The 19410-nt window shown below is 39.8% G+C and overlaps 2 protein-coding genes across 3 annotated transcripts; both read left to right on the plus strand.

The window, feature by feature from the left end:
* Nucleotides 1–1729: 1729 nt before the first annotated feature.
* Nucleotides 1730–9985, plus strand: LOC148425693 (14-3-3-like protein). The gene is made up of 6 exons (XM_088410039.1): nt 1730–1862; nt 5500–5811; nt 6620–6743; nt 6942–7105; nt 8039–8134; nt 9157–9985. The coding sequence occupies exons 2-6, from the start codon at nt 5509–5511 to the stop codon at nt 9190–9192; spliced, it is 723 nt and encodes a 240-aa protein (XP_088266165.1). The 5' UTR covers nt 1730–1862; nt 5500–5508; the 3' UTR covers nt 9193–9985.
* A 1460-nt stretch (nt 9986–11445) lies between these two features.
* LOC148425694 (polyadenylate-binding protein 1A) lies at nt 11446–18723 on the plus strand. 2 transcript variants are annotated; one of them, XM_088410245.1, is made up of 16 exons: nt 11446–11905; nt 12007–12245; nt 12414–12607; nt 12785–12900; nt 14613–14752; nt 15130–15224; nt 15328–15465; nt 16463–16558; nt 16663–16935; nt 17086–17173; nt 17250–17372; nt 17466–17608; nt 17764–17848; nt 17920–18050; nt 18185–18275; nt 18372–18723. In XM_088410245.1, the coding sequence occupies exons 2-15, from the start codon at nt 12053–12055 to the stop codon at nt 18272–18274; spliced, it is 1905 nt and encodes a 634-aa protein (XP_088266371.1). In that variant the 5' UTR covers nt 11446–11905; nt 12007–12052; the 3' UTR covers nt 18275; nt 18372–18723. The 2 variants fall into 2 exon arrangements, with proteins under 2 accessions (XP_088266371.1, XP_088266372.1); XM_088410246.1 differs by having other exon boundaries at nt 11446–11686.
* The last annotated feature ends 687 nt before the right edge of the window (nt 18724–19410 follow it).

Below are 19410 nucleotides of genomic sequence, written 5' to 3' on the forward strand. Positions count from 1 at the left end.
ATTCATGTCCCTCATGTGTCCAGTAAGAAGACCTGTCCCACCTGCCTATTGCCCCCACATCCCCTCCAAGGACAGTCAGCCCTGGCTCAATTATGTCTGCCTGCCTCTTGCCCTTCATGCCCTCAAGTGCAAGCCAGCCATTCCGACTTTGTTTTATATAATGAGTAAGTTCCAACTCTTACATGCCTGTGCATGCTCCAGGGTTCATTCTTCGATCGTGATACGTTCTAAAATACTTTTAATGAGAAAATTCAGTCATAGTATTCCTGTCCTTTTGTGTACCTTGGGCTTTAGACCCAATATCCCCTGTATCATTTCTGAAGATTGTGTGCTTGATATGAAGACCCAAGAGCAAAGTTTTGTATATAGTATCATACACCTTATACCTCCAGTTAATTAGCCAAAAGTTCAAGATTAGTGTGCACATTGTATGTACACTTTTTTATGGAATCACAATCCCCCTGGGAGGTGCGAGAATTCTTAAAGAGGATCGTAATTGAACTCATCTGCTACCGACTGAATATTGTGGTTTGTATCAAAGTAGATACTGACACCCCCATTCATTGTCATTCTGTGTCCCGATAACCACTGTTAGTTGATAAGAACTTGCCTTGAGCTAATCTTGTGATTGATGATATCTCTGAGGTCAAGCAGCTTTGTAGATGTACTTGTACAAGTAAGTGGACCAACAGGTTTTGTGAACAACTGCAATTTTGTCTTTCACCCTGAAGACAAATACCACTTACTCACACATCTTGCCACAGGAAACAGACACCAGAACCTGAAAAGGAAATTTAGACTCAGTTTCTGTCACTTGTGAAGCAAACACCACAGCTTTAAAAAAAAAAAAAAAAAAAAAAAACATTATCATTTACTACATTAGATCTAGCCTGGATAATACAGTACTGTCAAATGTTTATGATGTTTATGCTGTGCAGTAATGCATGAATCATCAACTGGCAAAAACAAATTGTGCATGTGTGTGTGTGCGTGTGTTTAGGGGATTGGCCTGAATTTTAACTGGTTTAAGTTGATAGAAATCTTATTCCCTGAATTTAGCTCTTTCGTTGTTATCTGAATTTCCTTTGCGTTCTTCCCCTGGGGAAAATTATTATTATTGTGTTTTATTATAATAATGATAATTGTAAATTCACACAAATTCAAAACAAATAATGTATTTAACCTTTAATGTTTGAGTGAAATTAGTTATGATTTTTTTTTCAATGAAGCCGCGTAGTTCATGTCCATTCAGAATAAAAATCATAATATGATAGTAGTATTTTTCTTGTGTGATTTGTGTGGAAGGTCGTGTATGTGGCGTCTACCTTAGTCTTTTGAGTACTTTTTTTGGTAAATGAATAATATCTTTAAATTGCTGTTTTATTCAGGTTTATTCAGCTAAAATATGAGAATATGAAATCCGGTAAAGATATTTGAATGTCAAAAGATATCTCATTTTGTTTATTCAAGTTTTAATTTAATTGAAAATAATGGATGTAAAAAACCAATCTTACTCTTCACATTTTTTAAGATAATATAAAAGCACACACGGTTATTTTTAATTTAAAAAAACGCCTTTGCCACAGCACTCATCTGAAATGTGTTTTTCTTTGTTTAACATGTGGATCTGCTGCAAATCGACTGTTTTTTTAGCACGTTTCATTGGCCGACCATCAGTTTGAAACTACAACTCCCATGTTGTCTACACAGCGGTTGCCTTAGTGATGATGACGTCATCTACTTTTGCAAGGGCAGCGTCTTTAACCAGTACAATTGGAAGGAAACCCCGTCGACTATTCCCGCTGACGACGCTGAGAGAATCAGCTGAAAGTTGAAAGCCGCTGCTAGCTACCATAAACCAGGTAGGAATGGACAGAAACGTATTGCAACTATTCTGTTGCATTAGTGCAGGCGATAGCTGGACCTCTGTTGTGTAGCAAAACCCAGCGACACGTTGTCGACATTGACCGTAATTGACTTTGGTGCTGAAAAATGCTTACAATAATCAGACCGAGAACAATGGCTGATTTCAAATCAATGAAACGTGTCCTTTAGCTGCTTTCTACTGGGAAGGCGTGTCAAGTCTAAACGAACCTAAGATATTGCCTGTGCGGTTGAACTCACTTCAACGGGTTGGGCTGTGTATGCTCACGCTCCAACAGTAGTTAACTGCTGGGGCGGCCACACATTGTCTCCGTTGTTGATGTTAATTTGTAGCTGATAATAGATTTATTTTTTGTTAACTGTCGTCATTCTATACGTTTTGAGAACCCTTAAGTATTATTTGCGGAGATTCTAACGCAAGCTCAACGAGAAATGACATGCTCGAAAAACCTTTGTAACGTTTTGAGAAATGCGCTGCTTACAGTAGTTGCAATAGATAAAAGCCATGCCTAAAACCTCATGCGCCAATGTCAAACGTAAACTTAGCAGGAAATAATGGTGGGCGAGACGCAGGTATGGAAATGGGTGTGGTTTACGTATGCAGGAAAGGAGTGTAGGGGAAGGTGTCTGTTTGCTCTGCAGGTTTGTAAAGAGGGCTATAAATATATATAGCATATATATGGCATTCCTATAAGTATTTGGCCAAATGCAATACTTCAGTGATTGCAGCGATTCTTCAGTTCAATAAGAAAACTACAGTATAAGACAATTCTTAACTTGGTTTGCAGATTGGTATCGTAAGACACTGTGTAGTCATTTAGCCCTGTGGAAACTTGACAGAGCAAATGATTACACGGCAGGATCCGTTCCGAGATCAGGACTCAATAAATGAATACAGCAGATCGACTCTAGAGCAGTGATATTTTGAGTCTGTCGCCGGGCAACATAGATTTTCAGTTCCCTCCAAAGATTTTCTATGGAGTTTAGATCTGGAGATTGGCTAGGCCACTCCAGGACCTTGAAATACTTCTTTTGAAGCTACTCCTTCGTTGCCCAAGCGGTGTGTTTGGGATCGTTGTCATGCTGAAAAACCCAGCCACGTTTCTTCAATGCCATTGCTGATGGAAGAAGGTTTTAATTAAGAATCTCACGATACATGGCCCCATTCAATCTCCTTTACATGGATCAGTTGTCCTGGTCCCTTTGCAGAAAAGCAGCCTCAGAGCATGTTTCCACCCCCATGCTTCACAGTAGGTATGGTGTTGTTTGGATGCAACTCCACATACTTTCTCCTTCAAACATGACAAGTTGAGTTTATACCAAAAAGTTCTATTTTGCTTTCATCTGACCATATTACATTCTCTGAATCATTTTCTGGATTATCCAAATGTTCTCTAGCAAACTTCGGATGGGCTTGGACATATACTGGCTTCATCAGGGGGACACAAAAGAGTTTGGTAAGAGTGTATGTGAGGTATTTTTTTTTTTTTTTTTTTTTTTTTTTTTTTACTAATCTTAGGATTGTGCGGCCCTCTGTTTTTCTGAGGGAGAAGCGTCTGCCAAGACGAATCGGTTGCTTGCTCCGCTCCTTGTTGAGCCGCTGGGTTCATGTTTTGAAAGCCATCCTCCATCAACTGGAGCGGCCTGCTTCGTTGTAACCCGCCGTGATCCTGCTGAGCCTCGCTGCAGCCTCGTCTGTCTTCCCACTCAAGACTCGTGACAGGCGAGATCGGGTCGTTGAACAGTTTTCTGGCTTCCTGGATCAGCGTGTTGCCCAAGGAGATCGTCGGATCCACTTGGCCCAGCAGCTGGCTGGCCGTCACCAGGACCGACGCGACCGGTACCAGATTGTATCCTGCTTGGCCGGTGACCCTCAACGTGACATCGATGAGTCTGGCCAGCTGTCTGTGCACGTCCAGGATTTGCTGCAAACGCTCTTGCAATCTGCTTGCAGCAGATGTTTCTGTCGCAACTGTAATAGAAACAGGAATTGGTGATTGCGTTTTATTCTGCTGAGACGAATGGCCACAGCGGTCTGTTTGTTGTGAATAGGACTGGCATCCTGGCCATCTGCACTGGGTCTTTGAATTTGTTGCGAACTTTGTTAGAATCTATCTTCGCCATGGTGATGAGAAGCTCTTCCCAACGCCATGATCTTTTCTGCAGCATCCTGAGAAGCTGAATGTGTTTTCGTGGTGCGCATCTGTGTAATTGTATATATTCAGCAGAGGCCTGATGAATGTTTTCCTGTATTGCTTGCCCAGTGCAGCACCAGCATGTTTTTTTAATGATGATCATCGCTATGGCATAATTAAGTTGTTTTTTTAGTGCCCTGTAGTGATTGGCTTTGATTTTAAAACAACAAGGTATTGTTTCTTGCCCTGGATATCAGCATATTAAGCAAGGACCTGCCTGAGCCATATTCTCCTGTTAATGCTGTTGCACTTCTGGCCCAACAGGCCAATGAACAGTCAAAAGAAAATAAGATCTTGTGCTCTGCAGGGATGGGAAATCTTTTGGCGCTGAAATTACTATAAGACCCCGTCCCATCCTTATGCTGCATTCACACTGAACGCGTAAAATTGTTCCTACTACGCGCATTCGCTAGCCTTTTGGTCGCTGGGCGTTAACTGCCGGCATTTGGCTTGTTCACATATTTACCCAAGGGCCTGGGGGGGAGTTGTTGTGCAGTTTACAGTGGATCGAGAAAGGAGACCACAGCTGAGAGCTATAACTTATTTTCAGGGAAGCAGTGGAGCCAATCTTTTCTCCTACAGCACCATTTTTTATTTTTATTTTTTTTGTGTGTGTTGTCTCTCCCTCGCTTGGTAGCAAAACTCGTCAGAGGAAAAAAAAAGTTTCAACATGGCAGTCAAGTGGACAATGACTGCTAAGTACTGTGCAGTCAATGCTTCACTATTGCTATCTTAGCACAGTAAGTACAGTTCAACAGCTGTTCAAAAATGGAAGTAAATACTGCACATATGAGGTATTCCAAGTCCATCCTCCACCATTCTACAAGCGAGGTGAATGCTCTTGCTTGGCTCCGTTTTTCTATTGAAAGCCCAGCTGGCCGTGTTGCATAGCTCCGGGGGTCCGCAAACCGACCGCCATGATTCATTCCCGCCCCATGTGAGACGTTGAACATTCCCGAAGCTGATTGACCGTCACAACGCAAGGCGCGACAGAAGTTAAATTGTTTTACTTCTTTTGTTTCACTTTCTGTGTCATGTCGCTCCATTCGCGTTTTTCGCATCGCTGACTGTGCTTTTGTGCCATGTTACTTGAACTACATTGACCCCAATTCAAAACATGCCTTTTTTTTTTTTTTTTTTCCTCCTTTTGCAAGTTAGGTGTGAACGCAGCACACGTGTTTATATGGTGTATGTTTGGCAAATAAGTGAACTATTGTCATTTTACTACATTACAGTTCAATATGTCGTTCGTAGGGTATACTAAAAGTGGTTTTGACTATGAAAATCTGTTTTTCACTAAATCAGATGGTTAAATTTTAAAATGTACAATTTTTAAATCGTACCAAATTACTATGTCTCCATTAAGGGTGTGAAATTTGTCCCTGTGAAATCCTCTTTTGTGTTTCATTTGTTTTTCTAGTGATCCATCATGAGTGGGGACTCCAAAGAGTGCTTGATCAAAAAAGCCAAACTGGCTGAACAAGCGGAGCGTTATGACGACATGGCTGCGACAATGAAGGCTGCAACAGAGAATAATGACGTAGAACTAACCAGTGAGCAGCGCAACCTGCTTTCTGTGGCCTACAAGAATGTAGTTGGGGCCCGTCGTTCTTCGTGGCGTGTTTTGGACAGTATAGCCCGGAAGGCTGAAGGTGACCGAAGAAAACAATTGGCCAAAGAGTACCAGGACAAAATTGAGGCAGAGCTCAAGGGAATATGCCAGGATGTTCTGGTGAGCTTTATTCTGTACATCATAGAGAGTGCCTTTTGAAATCGTTAGCTTCCCTTGAATTTTTTGAACAATTGCTATATATCAGGTTTTGAACAAAAATATAAAATTTATAACAGTAGTTGATGGCAGGAATATTTTGAGCCCTGTGAAGGGAAAATCAAAGAGCGATCACAACTCACTGTTGCTCAATACCCTAAGATGCAGTCATCAGCAAAAAGAATTGTAAGGCCAGATTGGGTTTTTCAAAGAAGTATTGAGATGAGTCCCTAAATTGAGACCAAGATTGACCTGGAACAAAGGAATGGATATCTTAAAGTATAGGGGAAAAATAATTTGCTTGGGATCTAAAACATTTAATTCATTTGGAAAGTAAAATGGCATGGCCTGGGCTTGCATTGCTCCTTCTGGAACGTGCTCAGTAGCCTTTATTGATGATGATGTAACTCCTGATAGTAGCAGCAGAATGAATTGTGGTCCATTTTGTTTGGCATTTTTCAGAAAAAAATGCTTTCAAATTAATCAGGACTAACTACATAATGTAGCAAGACAATGTCCCAAAATGTTCTGCCAACACAAAGAAAAGACTGCGGTTTCGGATTGACCAAGTCATTTTCTAGACCTAAGAAAAACATGCATTTTACCTCCTGAAAAGGAGACTAAAGAGGAAAACTCACAGAAAAAAACAAGAAGTGGAAAAAGCTGCTATAAATGCCTCGAAAAACACTTCAAGTGAAGACTAACAGTCTGTTGAAAGCAATGGGCCACAGCCCTGACTGATACTGATGATGATGATTTTTTTTTCTGTTAGGATCTCTTGAAAGTTCACCTCATCCCGAAAGCCACTTCACCAGAGAGTAAAGTGTTCTATTTGAAAATGAAAGGTGACTACCACCGCTACCAGGCTGAAGTGGCAACGGGGGATGACAAGCAGGGTATGTAAGGATTTATCGCAGCTCAGCCATCTGTGGCTGAGGTTGTGTTGAAATTTCATTTCTTATTCATATATGTGTGATTCACATGATAAAATGTGGGTTGTGTAGATTGATGTATTAGTTACATTCTGAATATTGGATTTGAAAATATTTTTGTTCTTCAATGTTTTTTAATTTGTCGTCTTCATTTAACTTCAGAAATCATCAAAGACTCAGAACGAGCCTACCAAGAAGCTTTTAAAACCAGCACGGAAGAGATGAAGCCCACAAACCCAATTCGTCTTGGTCTTGCACTCAATTTCTCCGTGTTTTACTATGAGATCCTCAACTCGCCTGAAAAGGCCTGCGAACTGGCAAAAACTGTAAGAACTGCTGACATAGGTTTTGTCATTGTATTTTGTATTTGGTGATATGTATATGCTGGCAATGTTTATGTTTACATTTGAAGACTCTTGGGAAAGACTCTTGTAAGACTACAGTGGCACATTTGCTCATATCCAATGGCTGCTTTTAATCCTAACCTAGTCTCACACCGAGATTTTACAAAGACTGAATTTTGGTGGTTCTAATTAAAATAATTCTAGATTTAGGAATTTCCCACAATTATTTTTTCCCCCTTTTAGAAACCTACAAAAGTAGAAGTTTCTGACTCATGCCGTTTTACTGTATGCAGGAGTGTATGTAGAAAAAAATGACAGAATTCAGCAGAATGTAGGCATTGGTCTGGTTGTAAAATATTGTGTATAAAAACATATACATATTTGTCATTAGATAACGTTGTTGTCGTCATTTAAGCATTGACCCTTGAGATGTGTCAATGTTGGACTATGTAGGTAGAGTCATGATGTTCAGTCACTTTGATATTTTCCTTGGTAAATCTCAACTCTGTAATATATGCGGGCTTTTATGAGCACCTGCTCCTCTATCTGGACACTTGCTTTTCGTAGACCGCTCGTGTTTTTGCCAATTTTGTCCTTTGTTCATGCCATTCTCGTGATAGTTTACAAACTTTCCTATTTACGGTTTTATTTGAACCCAGCTATTGGTTGTCACATCACCACAAATATTGAAAGACCTCAGACACGTAATATTGTCGTAGGGCCAATACTTTAAAAAAAAAAAAAGAACAAAATCATTGATCGAGTTGAAAGGGAGCATGATTCGATGCACAAAATGTGTGCATGTGCTATATGCAAGAGAAAAAAGCTGGTCCCAAACATAGACATTGTTGTTTTCTGATGCCTGACTGAGGAAGCCAAATTCGGAAACCTTAAAATTATTTATTTACCTTGCAGGCATTTGATGATGCCATTGCAGAGCTGGAAACTGTGACTGAGGATTCATACAAAGACAGTACACTTATCATGCAGCTACTGAGAGACAACTTGACAGTAAGTTCCTCAATTTGCAATGCTGAACCTCAGATGCACTTAATTATATTTACATGTATACATGTAAAGATGTGTTTAAGCAACTTCCTACTTGGTGGCAATGTCTTACTTTCCACACATAGTGTTTATAAACCCAGGGTCTTTGAACACTCCTTGAAAAAAGCGAAAAAATAAGGTAATACTGTATGTACAATGTTCCCTTATTTTTCGCTGTTAATTGGGACTGGAAAACCAGCGTGATAAGTGAATTCCATGAAGGAGTTTTTTAAAGCAGTGCTGTAATTTTCAGCACAAGTGCCTTCATTTGTGACTGAACAAGATAAGAGTATTAGCAGGTTAGGCTAAATTCACACCTCATTCTTAAGTAAACAATTATGATTTCTGCCCCTATCTGACCAATATCTGATCAGCACAGACCCGATTTTTGTTTTTTCAAATGCAACCCAGACCATTTGGTTATGTGGTCCTAAATTCGATGCATATCCGAGCTTTTGACAAGCGACTTCAGGCTGAAGAACCAGGTCGCATTCATCTGACTTGCATGTAACAAACAAGCGACAAATGTCACAATTCTGCAAGGCTGGAGTAGATTGTTAAAAACAACATTAACACCAACTCAACTGAAAGGAGAGAGGTGTATTTTGTCTCTTGTTTCTTTTTGAGCAAGAGATGTTACAGGAATACCATGACAAAAAAAAAAAAATCATCCTTCCCCTCAATTTACTGTCTAAAATTCAATAGAATTAAATTATTCTGGCTCCGCCAGGTACTTTTGTATACACGTTAAGTACACCCGTGGTCTGACTTCACAGTGTCCTCTGCGCATGCGGGACAGCTTTGGTCTTTTTAGCATGCAAACACAGGTCATATACAGGTTGCATTTATTTGGAAATGTGAACAACCTCTCCAAAAAAAAAAAATCCAAGTAAAATGCTTTTGAAGTAGTTTGTTGTTTCTGTACTACCCCATGCACCACTTCTTAACCTTCATTTCTCATCTATTCTCTGTATCTCTTTTATCAGTTGTGGAATTCTGACAGCCAGTGTGAAGATGTATAGAACTCAGAGATCGAGCAAAACGCCGTGTCCTTTTCGTCAACCCGCCATCATCTTGACTACTCTTCATCAGCACCACAAACACAAGAGTCCACCACGGCATCACTGTTGTGCTGCTCTCCAAAATGAATATTTTTCCTCACAGCTCTTATCACTCCTTTGGGTTTAAATGTTTTCTTTTAACGAGATTTATGAGGATGAAGAGGGTTTGGGTCACAGTTGGGATTTGAAAGGGTGCTTGTGTTGTTGGCTGTGAAGCTGACTACTTTTTTTGTTTGAGGGTTATAAGTCTTACACTATCATGGTGGTGGGTTGGATAACAAGCTTTTCAACCTTAAACGTACGAAAACAGGTATACTGTATATGTATGTCATTCATGTTAAGTGATTTTTGTTTGGTTATTTTGTGGTAAAGGTGAATATCAACACTTTTTTTCCTCACAAGAAGACATTCGGTGTGTAATGCTAAAAATGTAAGCAGGCTATGAAACTCACAGGTTACATTCCATTGTCAAATTTGAACTTTCTACTATTTGAATTGTTGTTGTTGTTGGATTATCAACCTTTTCTATATTTCAATATAGAAGTTACAAACTGTTTTTGTTTCAACTGTTTTTGGCATAGGAAAAAAAGGCTGTTACTATTTTCTACTTCATTTTATTACTCCTTTTGTCAATTTAAAGTGCGTTTTATGTTGGCAGGCTTTGTTTACTTGATTTAGAATCACTTAACTAATCCCTTTTTTTATTTGGAGGGGTAATGTGTAAGTTAAATAATAAAGCTGATTGAAGTTTTAAGTCGTCCACTCCACTAACAATTTTTCAAGCAGACTATTTTTTGCACAGCATTTTCTCAAGAATAATTTTACCCAAATCAATATAAAATTTTCAATTGTACATTGCATTATCAGCATTATTTGTAGGTTTATTTAGATGGCACAATTAAAAAAAATAATGGAAAGAAAACTTAATATTTAACAGTGTCTTCTTCTAAAAGGTTGAAGTTGAACATTCAACTTGAGTTAGGTGATTACTCAAAATGCAAATTGAACAAAATCTCCAGTGGATTTTGCACGGAAACAATTGCTGCGAACAACATCTGAACAAACCACATGCCAATGTTAAAAGAAATTAAACATTTCAACTGGAAAAGATATTAATAAATATTTGCATGAGGAAATAGTTTTGGTTTGTTTGTAGATGTCCTTACTCAGCAAGTCCATGTAACGTGAAAGTGTTCTGTAAATTTAGCTTTCCATGTTGTAACAAGATAAAAGACTGATGACCTGTGTCTAATAACTATGGGAAATGTAGTCTTATTAGCTAAAACCCATAAAAATCAACTGAAATTTATATTTGAAATTACTCGTCTGAAAATTATTCTAGAGAATATAGTTTACTGCTATGCACCATGTGAATTTAAAAAGTTTGTATTATATCAAAATAAAACCATTTCGTTTTTAAAATCTATTTTATCTAATACAGCTTAACCCTTGCTTCAGGTCTCTTAAGATGAACCTATGAAAAACTACTCAAAATTAGAACATTTCTCTTTAAATATATACCATATATACCAATACTTCCATGCAAAGAAAGTAAGTTCTTTCAAGGCATACAAACCCACAAATTCAGAAAGGGGAGTCAGATGTTTATACTAAGATTTAAGATTAAAAAAAAATTAAGGTCTCTCTCTCTCTCTCTCTCTCTCTCTCTCTCTCTCTCTCTCTCTCTCTCTCTCTCTCTATATATATATATATATATATATATAATGGATGGATGGATAGAGAGAGAGAGAGCATGGTTCAAGTCAGTGCTTAAACTCAAATTTCAAAGTGTCTTTTGGAGAAAATTTTACTGTCAACCACCTTAGCGATGAAGTCGGTCAAGATAGGGTCATAGGGACGAGCTAGAAAGTAGGGGTGCTGTCGTTGTAGATAGGGTCACGAGGTTTCATTTTAGGCGTTAGTCTTTTAAATTGAGCATTTTATTGATTGTCTATGTCCTATTTTTGATGTGTAAATATAAACTACATTAACCAGGCGACATTAAAAAAAAGCACGTAACAATCCATACTAATGATAATCAGCCCACGTTCAAACGACGGGGTGTAAAGTAATTGGGCGGGGCTGAGTTTGAAGCAGACTTTCAGCGAGCAGCTGGAAATGATGAGTCAATATAAAATGTCGCGAGATCAGTGACGTCATGTTTTCTGTGGCCCGCCCCGAGATTTGGACTGGTATCGGGAAACAACCTCGACCGACCTTCCTTTCATTCCTGTAATCCGTCTGCGTTGGGTGTGCTCCGTAGCTAGCCACGGCACACATTTTATTATTATGAAACAAACCAAAAGCTAGAGCGCACACGCAGACATATTTTTATAAGAAAAGAAATCGGTGAAGCAGGATTTCATTTGCCAACCCAAGCAAAGCAAAGAGGAAGAAGAACCTTAGACGGACGCTAAGAAGCTAACGTGAAGATATAACCGCCATTATTGCAAGCGTGGGTGGTCATTTGTTCGCCGTGTCTACCACGTTTCTAGCAACGCTGTTAGTCTTTTCTTGTCAATAGTAACAAATACTTGAACGTATATACGGAGCATTCTTGTTTGCCCGGAAAAAAAGGCACACGAGGAAATTAATCCCACGATCCGCATCGGTTAGGCCACGTTCTGATAGCTTGCTAACCAGGCTAGCTAGCCCACGTTGCCACCTTTGGGAGGTAACGTACGAAACAGCGAGTCTGGTCGCTCAGTCGTTTATACGACGCGGCAAAGCAGATTACCGCTTCACATTGAAGACGGCCGTTTCCACCTTTAACAGGGCGTCAATTGCCATTACTTTTCGTGAGTGACCACGCGTCGTCGTCATGAACCCCAGCGCTCCTAGCTATCCCATGGCCTCCCTCTATGTGGGGGACCTGCATCCAGACGTAACCGAGGCCATGCTCTACGAGAAATTCAGCCCGGCTGGGCCTATCTTGTCTATCAGAGTATGCAGGGACATGATCACCCGTCGCTCCCTCGGTTACGCCTATGTGAACTTTCAGCAGCCCGCTGACGGTGAGTTTTCCGTTTGTTCAAAGTGAGTGTGTATTCCTTTACTCCCATTTTGAACTGTTGACGAGCTTAACGTTAGTGTTACTTTTCGAAGCATGTTCATTGTGCAATAGAGGGACGGACAACCGGCTATTTAACACACTGCCATATATTGATTTGAACTCTTTTCAGCTGAGAGGGCCCTGGACACCATGAATTTTGACGTGATCAAAGGCAGACCCCTTCGCATCATGTGGTCTCAACGAGACCCGTCACTGAGGAAGAGCGGAGTGGGCAACATTTTCATCAAGAACTTGGACAAGTCTATCGACAACAAAGCCCTCTATGATACTTTTTCAGCATTTGGAAATATCCTGTCCTGTAAGGTAGGTGGATCAGTGGCTGTTTAGTGCACATGTCGGACTGCGGCTTGAATGTTTTTTGCATACTCACCACTACTTGGCATGACACAAACTCCACAGCAGAATCCCATTGTTTGTCAAATGTATTTCCGATGCATGGTGTTTGATTGTTACTGAAGTGCTCAATGTTCCCTCTCCAAGGTGGTTTGTGATGAAAATGGCTCAAAGGGTTACGGCTTTGTGCACTTTGAGACCCACGAGGCTGCTGAACGGGCCATTGAGAAAATGAATGGCATGTTGCTCAATGACAGAAAAGTGTAAGTGGGATTATGATGGACATATTGATTCAAGTGTTTTACTAATCTATTAATCTAATGAAATGATAACATCTGAGTGTGTTTAACATGATTTCCAAGACGTGATGAATTGTATCATACTTGAATCTGTAATGTAGGTTTGGGTTATCCCGCCGCAACAGCAAATTAACATTTTTTTCAAGTCATTCTGCACATTTGCATTTTGAATGAATTATTGAGTAATAAACCCAATGAACATTCATATCAAAATTGTTCTCAATAGATAAATCCTGTGCAACATGTAAAACAACAATCTATACGGATTTGAAATATCTGAATGTAAAGTTAACATTCTTGCTTAAGTTGTAACTATCGTAAATGTGTCTGGGAAAAGAGGTCGACCCAGTCTGGTGAGTTTACTTAGAAAACAGATTCTTTAGTTCTATGTTCAGCCTTTTGGGTGGTGGCTCTGTCAGGCTACCATTAGCCTAATTGAGGTGGCCCTGCCAGATAAGTCACTGGGCCTATACATTGCTGGCATTTGGTCAAGTCCTCGTGTCGCAATTTGGTCAGTTTAACATTCTAAACGTGCTAAATACTACGTTCTAAATATGTGCTAAAAAAAAATATGACATACTTTCTGCAATGTCTTGTGGAATGGAAACCTTACTGAAAGATAGCTGAATGTTTGCTTAACCCCATTTGAACATTCTCTCCCTCTCAGCTCTGCGTTGAATTAAAAAAAAAAAAAGACCATTTAAACCACAGCCTTTGCAATTACAATATTGCACTTAAAATATATTGTAGTGTATTATTATATTGCAAATATATAATTATTCGGCCCTAATCTGACAGATTCATCCCTAGCACAGAAACGATAGCCACTGCCCTGGTGCAGGTGTCCCAACTCCATGTGGTGAAACACTTTTATCCCAATTAAGAGGAACTCTTGCTTGAGACATCAACGGTTTTTACACCCCTCTGTAAAATTACTTAAAAAATAAAAATACTTTTTTTGGGGGGAGGTTGATTACTTGTTTAGATGATTGAAAAGATATAGTAGTCCACACCCCAATTAAGCATTCTACCACGTGCAAATTCCAGATTTCACAATTGGTAATTGTTTTATAATGGGGTTTTTTTTCTTGCCTAGCTCCAGCGTTGATGATTTACCCTTTTTCAGTTGTTTTAAGGAAGCACAGCAGAGAGAAATTTAATGGCTCAGCAAATTCTTCGGTAGTTCAATGGTGTTGTTACCTGTAAATAAGTCTACTATGGAGGAGCTTGTCTGCCACCATGCCACCACATTCTAATGGGATAGTTTCTAATTAGATGTGCATTGCTGTTACGGCTAAAGTCCTCTTCGTGCCTTCCAGTAACGCTTCATTTTGTGGTCCCGCCCATCACCACATATACACTGAATAGGGTAAATCATGGCATGCAGTGCCCTGGTACTCGCTATGTGAAAAAGGCTTCCGTAATGCTGTTTCGAATATCAAACAGTTAATATATATATTGACCTATGTTGTATTAGTTTGGACATGTTTGATTAAAAGCATGAGCTATATCAAAGTGTTCCTGCATCATTGACATGTTTTTGTGCAACTTTCTGTGATATAAATTACACCACTATCTACCAAGAGTACAGTAAGATGTAAATATTAGCTATAGATTTTAATATATTCTCCAGAAATGTTATGATTGGCTAATGTTTTTCTTTTTCTGGCTAATAGATTTGTTGGGCGCTTCAAGTCTCGTAAAGAGAGAGAAGCGGAGCTTGGAGCCCGTGCAAGAGAATTCACCAATGTTTATATTAAGAATTTTGGCGAGGATATGGATGATGAAAAGCTCAAAGAGTTGTTTGGAAAATATGGTAAGTATTGAATATATAGTTCAACCGTGTTAAATACATTTTCACCCAAACCATGGTAGTCAGACAGGTCTCGATACATTTTAACAACCATTTTTGCACCCAAAAGAACTCGGTGTTTATGGTTTGGGGTGCGCCTTTATCTTGGATGACCAATAGTTGGGTTTGTACACAAACACTCAGCCTAGAATTGGCCTATCTACACTGCATGTCAACTGATAAACCGTGAATGAGAAAAAAAAAAAGCAGGCAGTTCTAAGATGAGCAGGAGATTTCCAGTTGCAAGTTAATTCCATTCCAAGAGAATGAAGGGCCTGGATGAATGACTGTTTTCACCTCAGTTAGAGGTATTTACTATTATTACTATGTTTGTTTTTAAGGACCAGCACTCAGTATCCGTGTCATGACAGATGAAAGTGGGAAATCCAAAGGATTTGGCTTTGTCAGTTTTGAGAGACATGAAGATGCACAAAAGGTAGCAAGGAAAATGCTTTTAACTGACATAAATTTGACATTGTGACTTAATGTCGTAAAAAGTAACTTGAATTTTATTTAAAATATGCATTATCTCTTTGTAGGCTGTGGATGATATGAATGGTAAAGAACTGAATGGCAGACAAGTTTATGTGGGACGTGCACAGAAAAAGGGGGAGCGCCAGAATGAGCTCAAGCGCAAATTTGAGCAGATGAAACAGGATCGCATGACTAGATACCAGGTTTGTTTCAAAGCAAAATATTAGACTTTACTTTTGCTTGTCTTTACTTTCAAACTTCCAACTGTCCCTTTTGTGTTGTTTGAAGTCCTGTTTCAAAGAAATGTGATCTTTGGGGGCTACCTGGTGCCCTCGGACACCACGTTGGTGATCCCTTGTACTGGAGTATATGCAAATTGTCATTATAAAAACTGAAACAGCAGTTTTTGTGAAAATTAATAGTTCTCATTCTTAAAATTTTTGTTCATGACTAGTAGGGGTGAAACCGCTCAAAGTAATTTTTGCGAATTACAGCTACAATTGTTTCCATGCTTTGCGTGATCATAAAAAACCAAATAATATAGACAAATTCCTTGGTATGCTTGTATTTTTAAGTTCTTCTTGGCTGTGTTTCACAGCGTAGAAATTTCAATAGTCATTCTGCTGTTGGTCAACACTGCTTTGTTCTGAAATAATTTTCAAGCTCAATTTCTGGCTCAATTGTGTTGGCATTCTCCTTAATATTGACATAGGCCACCTGTGCAATGTTCCAATGTCTACAGGCTTGTGGCTCCATTATATTTGCATGTAGCATAAATTAGCCACTAGTTAGCAGCGCTCCAGTGCTCCGTAGAGGTTCTTTGGATAAGTGTAAACGATTCTGCATACATTTGATGCTGTCAGCATTCCTGTTACTGTTTTTTTTTTTTTTTTTTTTTTTTAACATAAGGACTCGTGCATGCTTTTTCAGTCGGCAAGTTAGTCTCAGGCAAATTTGTGGGGAGAGATTCAAAGCAGGAAAGTATTGTGCTGCAAAGCTATGTTAAAAGTTGGTCTTTCATAATTAAGTAGAAATGTTCTGTGGTATCCTGTCTTTATTAAAAAAAAAAATTAGCAAGCAATGTTTTCCCGTTTTTATCTGAAGCTCAATTTTCTCTTAATTTTCAGATAAAACGTTCTTTATCTGCATCCATAGCATATATAACTAAAACACTCACTACTTTCTATAATTGTTTTGCAGGGTGTCAACCTTTATGTGAAAAATTTGGATGATGGTCTCGATGATGAGCGGCTACGCAAAGAATTTTCTCCATTTGGAACAATAACAAGCGCTAAGGTGACGCCCCTTCATCCAATTTTCTCCCTCTCTAATTCATCTACTAATGTTAATTTAAAAGCTGCTGCTTTAGAGGCACTTAGCTTGAGTTTCCTCCTCCCCAGGTTATGATGGATGGTGGTCGCAGCAAAGGCTTCGGCTTTGTGTGCTTTTCCTCGCCAGAGGAGGCCACCAAAGCTGTGACTGAGATGAATGGCCGTATAGTTGCCACTAAGCCATTGTATGTGGCCCTGGCTCAACGCAAAGAAGAGCGCCAGGCCCATCTAACCAATCAGTACATGCAAAGGATGGCCACTGTTCGGGCTGTTCCTAATCCTGTTCTCAACCCTTACCAACCAGCTCCACCTTCAGGCTACTTTATGGCAGCTATACCTCCGGTGAGTCCCCCAAAGATCAGAACTATGGGGTAGTGATTTTTTTTTGGGGGGGGGGGGGGGGGGGGTGGATGTTGACTGGTTGATTGTCTTTTAGTAGCTGACAGTGACTTATTTTAAATAATGTGGTCATATATTGGTGTTTGTCCTTAGGCCCAAAATCGGGCTGCATATTACTCCAACCAACTGGCCCAGCTGCGTCCCAGCCCTCGATGGGCCACTCAGGCAGTGCGACCACAGCGTAAGTCTATGTTTGCGTTGTTACTGGTGCATTTGTTTGAGTTAATAAGCTCTAAAATGACCTATTCTTCCTCCAGACTTCCAGAACATGCCCAATGCAATGCGACCTTCAGCTCCCAGGCCCCAGAGTTTCAGTACCATCCGTCCCACAGCCACCACCAACACCCAGGTCCCACGCATGATGGCGTCTCAACGCATGCGTGAGTACAATGTGTCCTCACTTTGATCTTTCACTTTGATAGTAATTATTATTGTGCGTTTTGGGGTGCCTTCAACTTGTTTTCGTACCGCAGCCACCCAGGCCCTCAGTCAGCGGCCTGCCAGTGCTACTGCCACTACCGCCCCAGTGCGCGCAATGCCACACTACAAATATGCCGCCGGTGTCCGCAATCCTCAGCAGCACATGGCCTCCCAGCCACAAGTCACCATGCAGCAGGTTCATATTTGAATTTTCTTTGACATAAATGTAGCTCTACACTTAATCTAAAATGTACTTGTTTTTCCTTCTCAGTATAATTAAGGTGAAATGTTAATCATATGTTATTGATGTTGAAAAGGGGCAGATAACCAATGTCTTCTTTTTCTTCTTAGCCTGCTGTCCACGTCCAAGGACAGGAGCCGTTGACTGCCTCCATGCTGGCCGCTGCCCCTCCTCAGGAACAGAAGCAGATGCTGGGTCGGTACTTTTTATTTTTATTTTATTTAATAAACACTTTGCATCTAACTTAGGATGATTTCCTCCTTTAGGTGAGCGTCTGTTCCCGCTGATTCAGAACATGCACCCCAGTCTGGCAGGCAAGATCACCGGCATGCTGCTGGAGATTGACAATTCTGAGCTTCTTCACATGCTTGAATCGCCTGAATCCTTGCGATCTAAGGTCAGTGAATAGCTTAAATTTAACAGTTGAGTACAAACTTTTTGCAGACTTTGTGCTCGTACGGCTGTGTTGTGATTTTATCACCACTTTGGGGTGCGGTGTTTCATTGGATTAATTTATTGTTAATTTTATAGGTGGATGAGGCTGTTGCTGTGCTCCAGGCTCACCAGGCCAAAGAGGCTGCTCAGAAATCCACCACCCCTGCTGGTGTGCCCAGTGTCTAAGGTGTGTCAGAGGTTTCATCTGGTTTGAAAACAATGCCCATGGATGAGATCTTATTAAAATAGTTTTTAACCGTTCATTTCTTATTCCTCTTTACAGATTGAGCCTTTTGAAACCTGCTTCACCGATGGAAAAAGAGAAAAAAAATTAAACATTGAAAAACCTAAAACACTGAAAACATTGCAAAATGATAAATTTTTTCTTAAAAAAAAAGAAAACCATTTACTCTGCCAGGTCTAGGGATGGTTTGACTAGACCTTGTTCATATAAAAAAAAGTTTTTGAAAAAAAAAGCAAAATAGGTAAAATTCAATTAAAATTGAATGCGTTCCTCTGTTTTATGTCATTTTACTGTGTTAATGCTCAGAATATCAGCCATGGTATGGGATGGAGGTACCAGAGCATTTTTGAAAGTTTGTAGTTAACTACTGGCTAATAAATTCTCATTCCAATTGTGTCTTTTCTTGCAAACTATGAACATCTGTATATTGACACCTTTAGTCAAAGTTTTAACTTTTGTGGTGGTTGGATTAAAGATGACTGTCATCTGCGAACCTTGATTGGTAACGGTAAAACTTGGGCATGTTGCCGCGGCAATTACAGATTTGTCTGCTTAAAACGCGCTGACCATCGCAACCGGATGACCACTCTTATGATACAAGACTTACAATCGTGAAGATTAAGTTCATCAGTTTTTTTTTTTTTATTTGCGGTGCGGACATGAATCATTTCTGGGGCATTTTTGTGTGGGGATGTGTGTGCGTGCACGAGTGTGTAATTGAAATTCACATTTAATGTGAGGTAACTGAAAACTACTGCAGTAGTTCAGTCCCCCCAGAAAGTATTCACTGCAGTTCATTTTTTCCCAAATTTTGATAGATTATAAGGAATCAAATGTGCATATGTATTTAGTCTTTCCCATTGTTTATCCACCTCTTGGCAGCAGGTCCAGCCTCAAACGTTTTTGAATATGATGCTACAAGTTAATGTACCCATCTTTTGGCCGTACTGAGCAGTAATGAGGAAGCAAGCTCTTATGTTGGATGGAAGATGTCTGTACACAGCTGTTAAAGGTCTTTGCAAGAAGTTCAATTGAAATCAAATCTGGGTGCTAGCTGGACCACTCCCGGACATTCACA

Source organism: Hippichthys cyanospilos, chromosome 3, assembly GCF_059441005.1.
Source record: "Hippichthys cyanospilos isolate Australia breed blue-spotted pipefish chromosome 3, RoL_Hcya_1.0, whole genome shotgun sequence".
In the NCBI taxonomy this organism is placed as follows: Eukaryota; Metazoa; Chordata; class Actinopteri; order Syngnathiformes; family Syngnathidae; genus Hippichthys; species Hippichthys cyanospilos.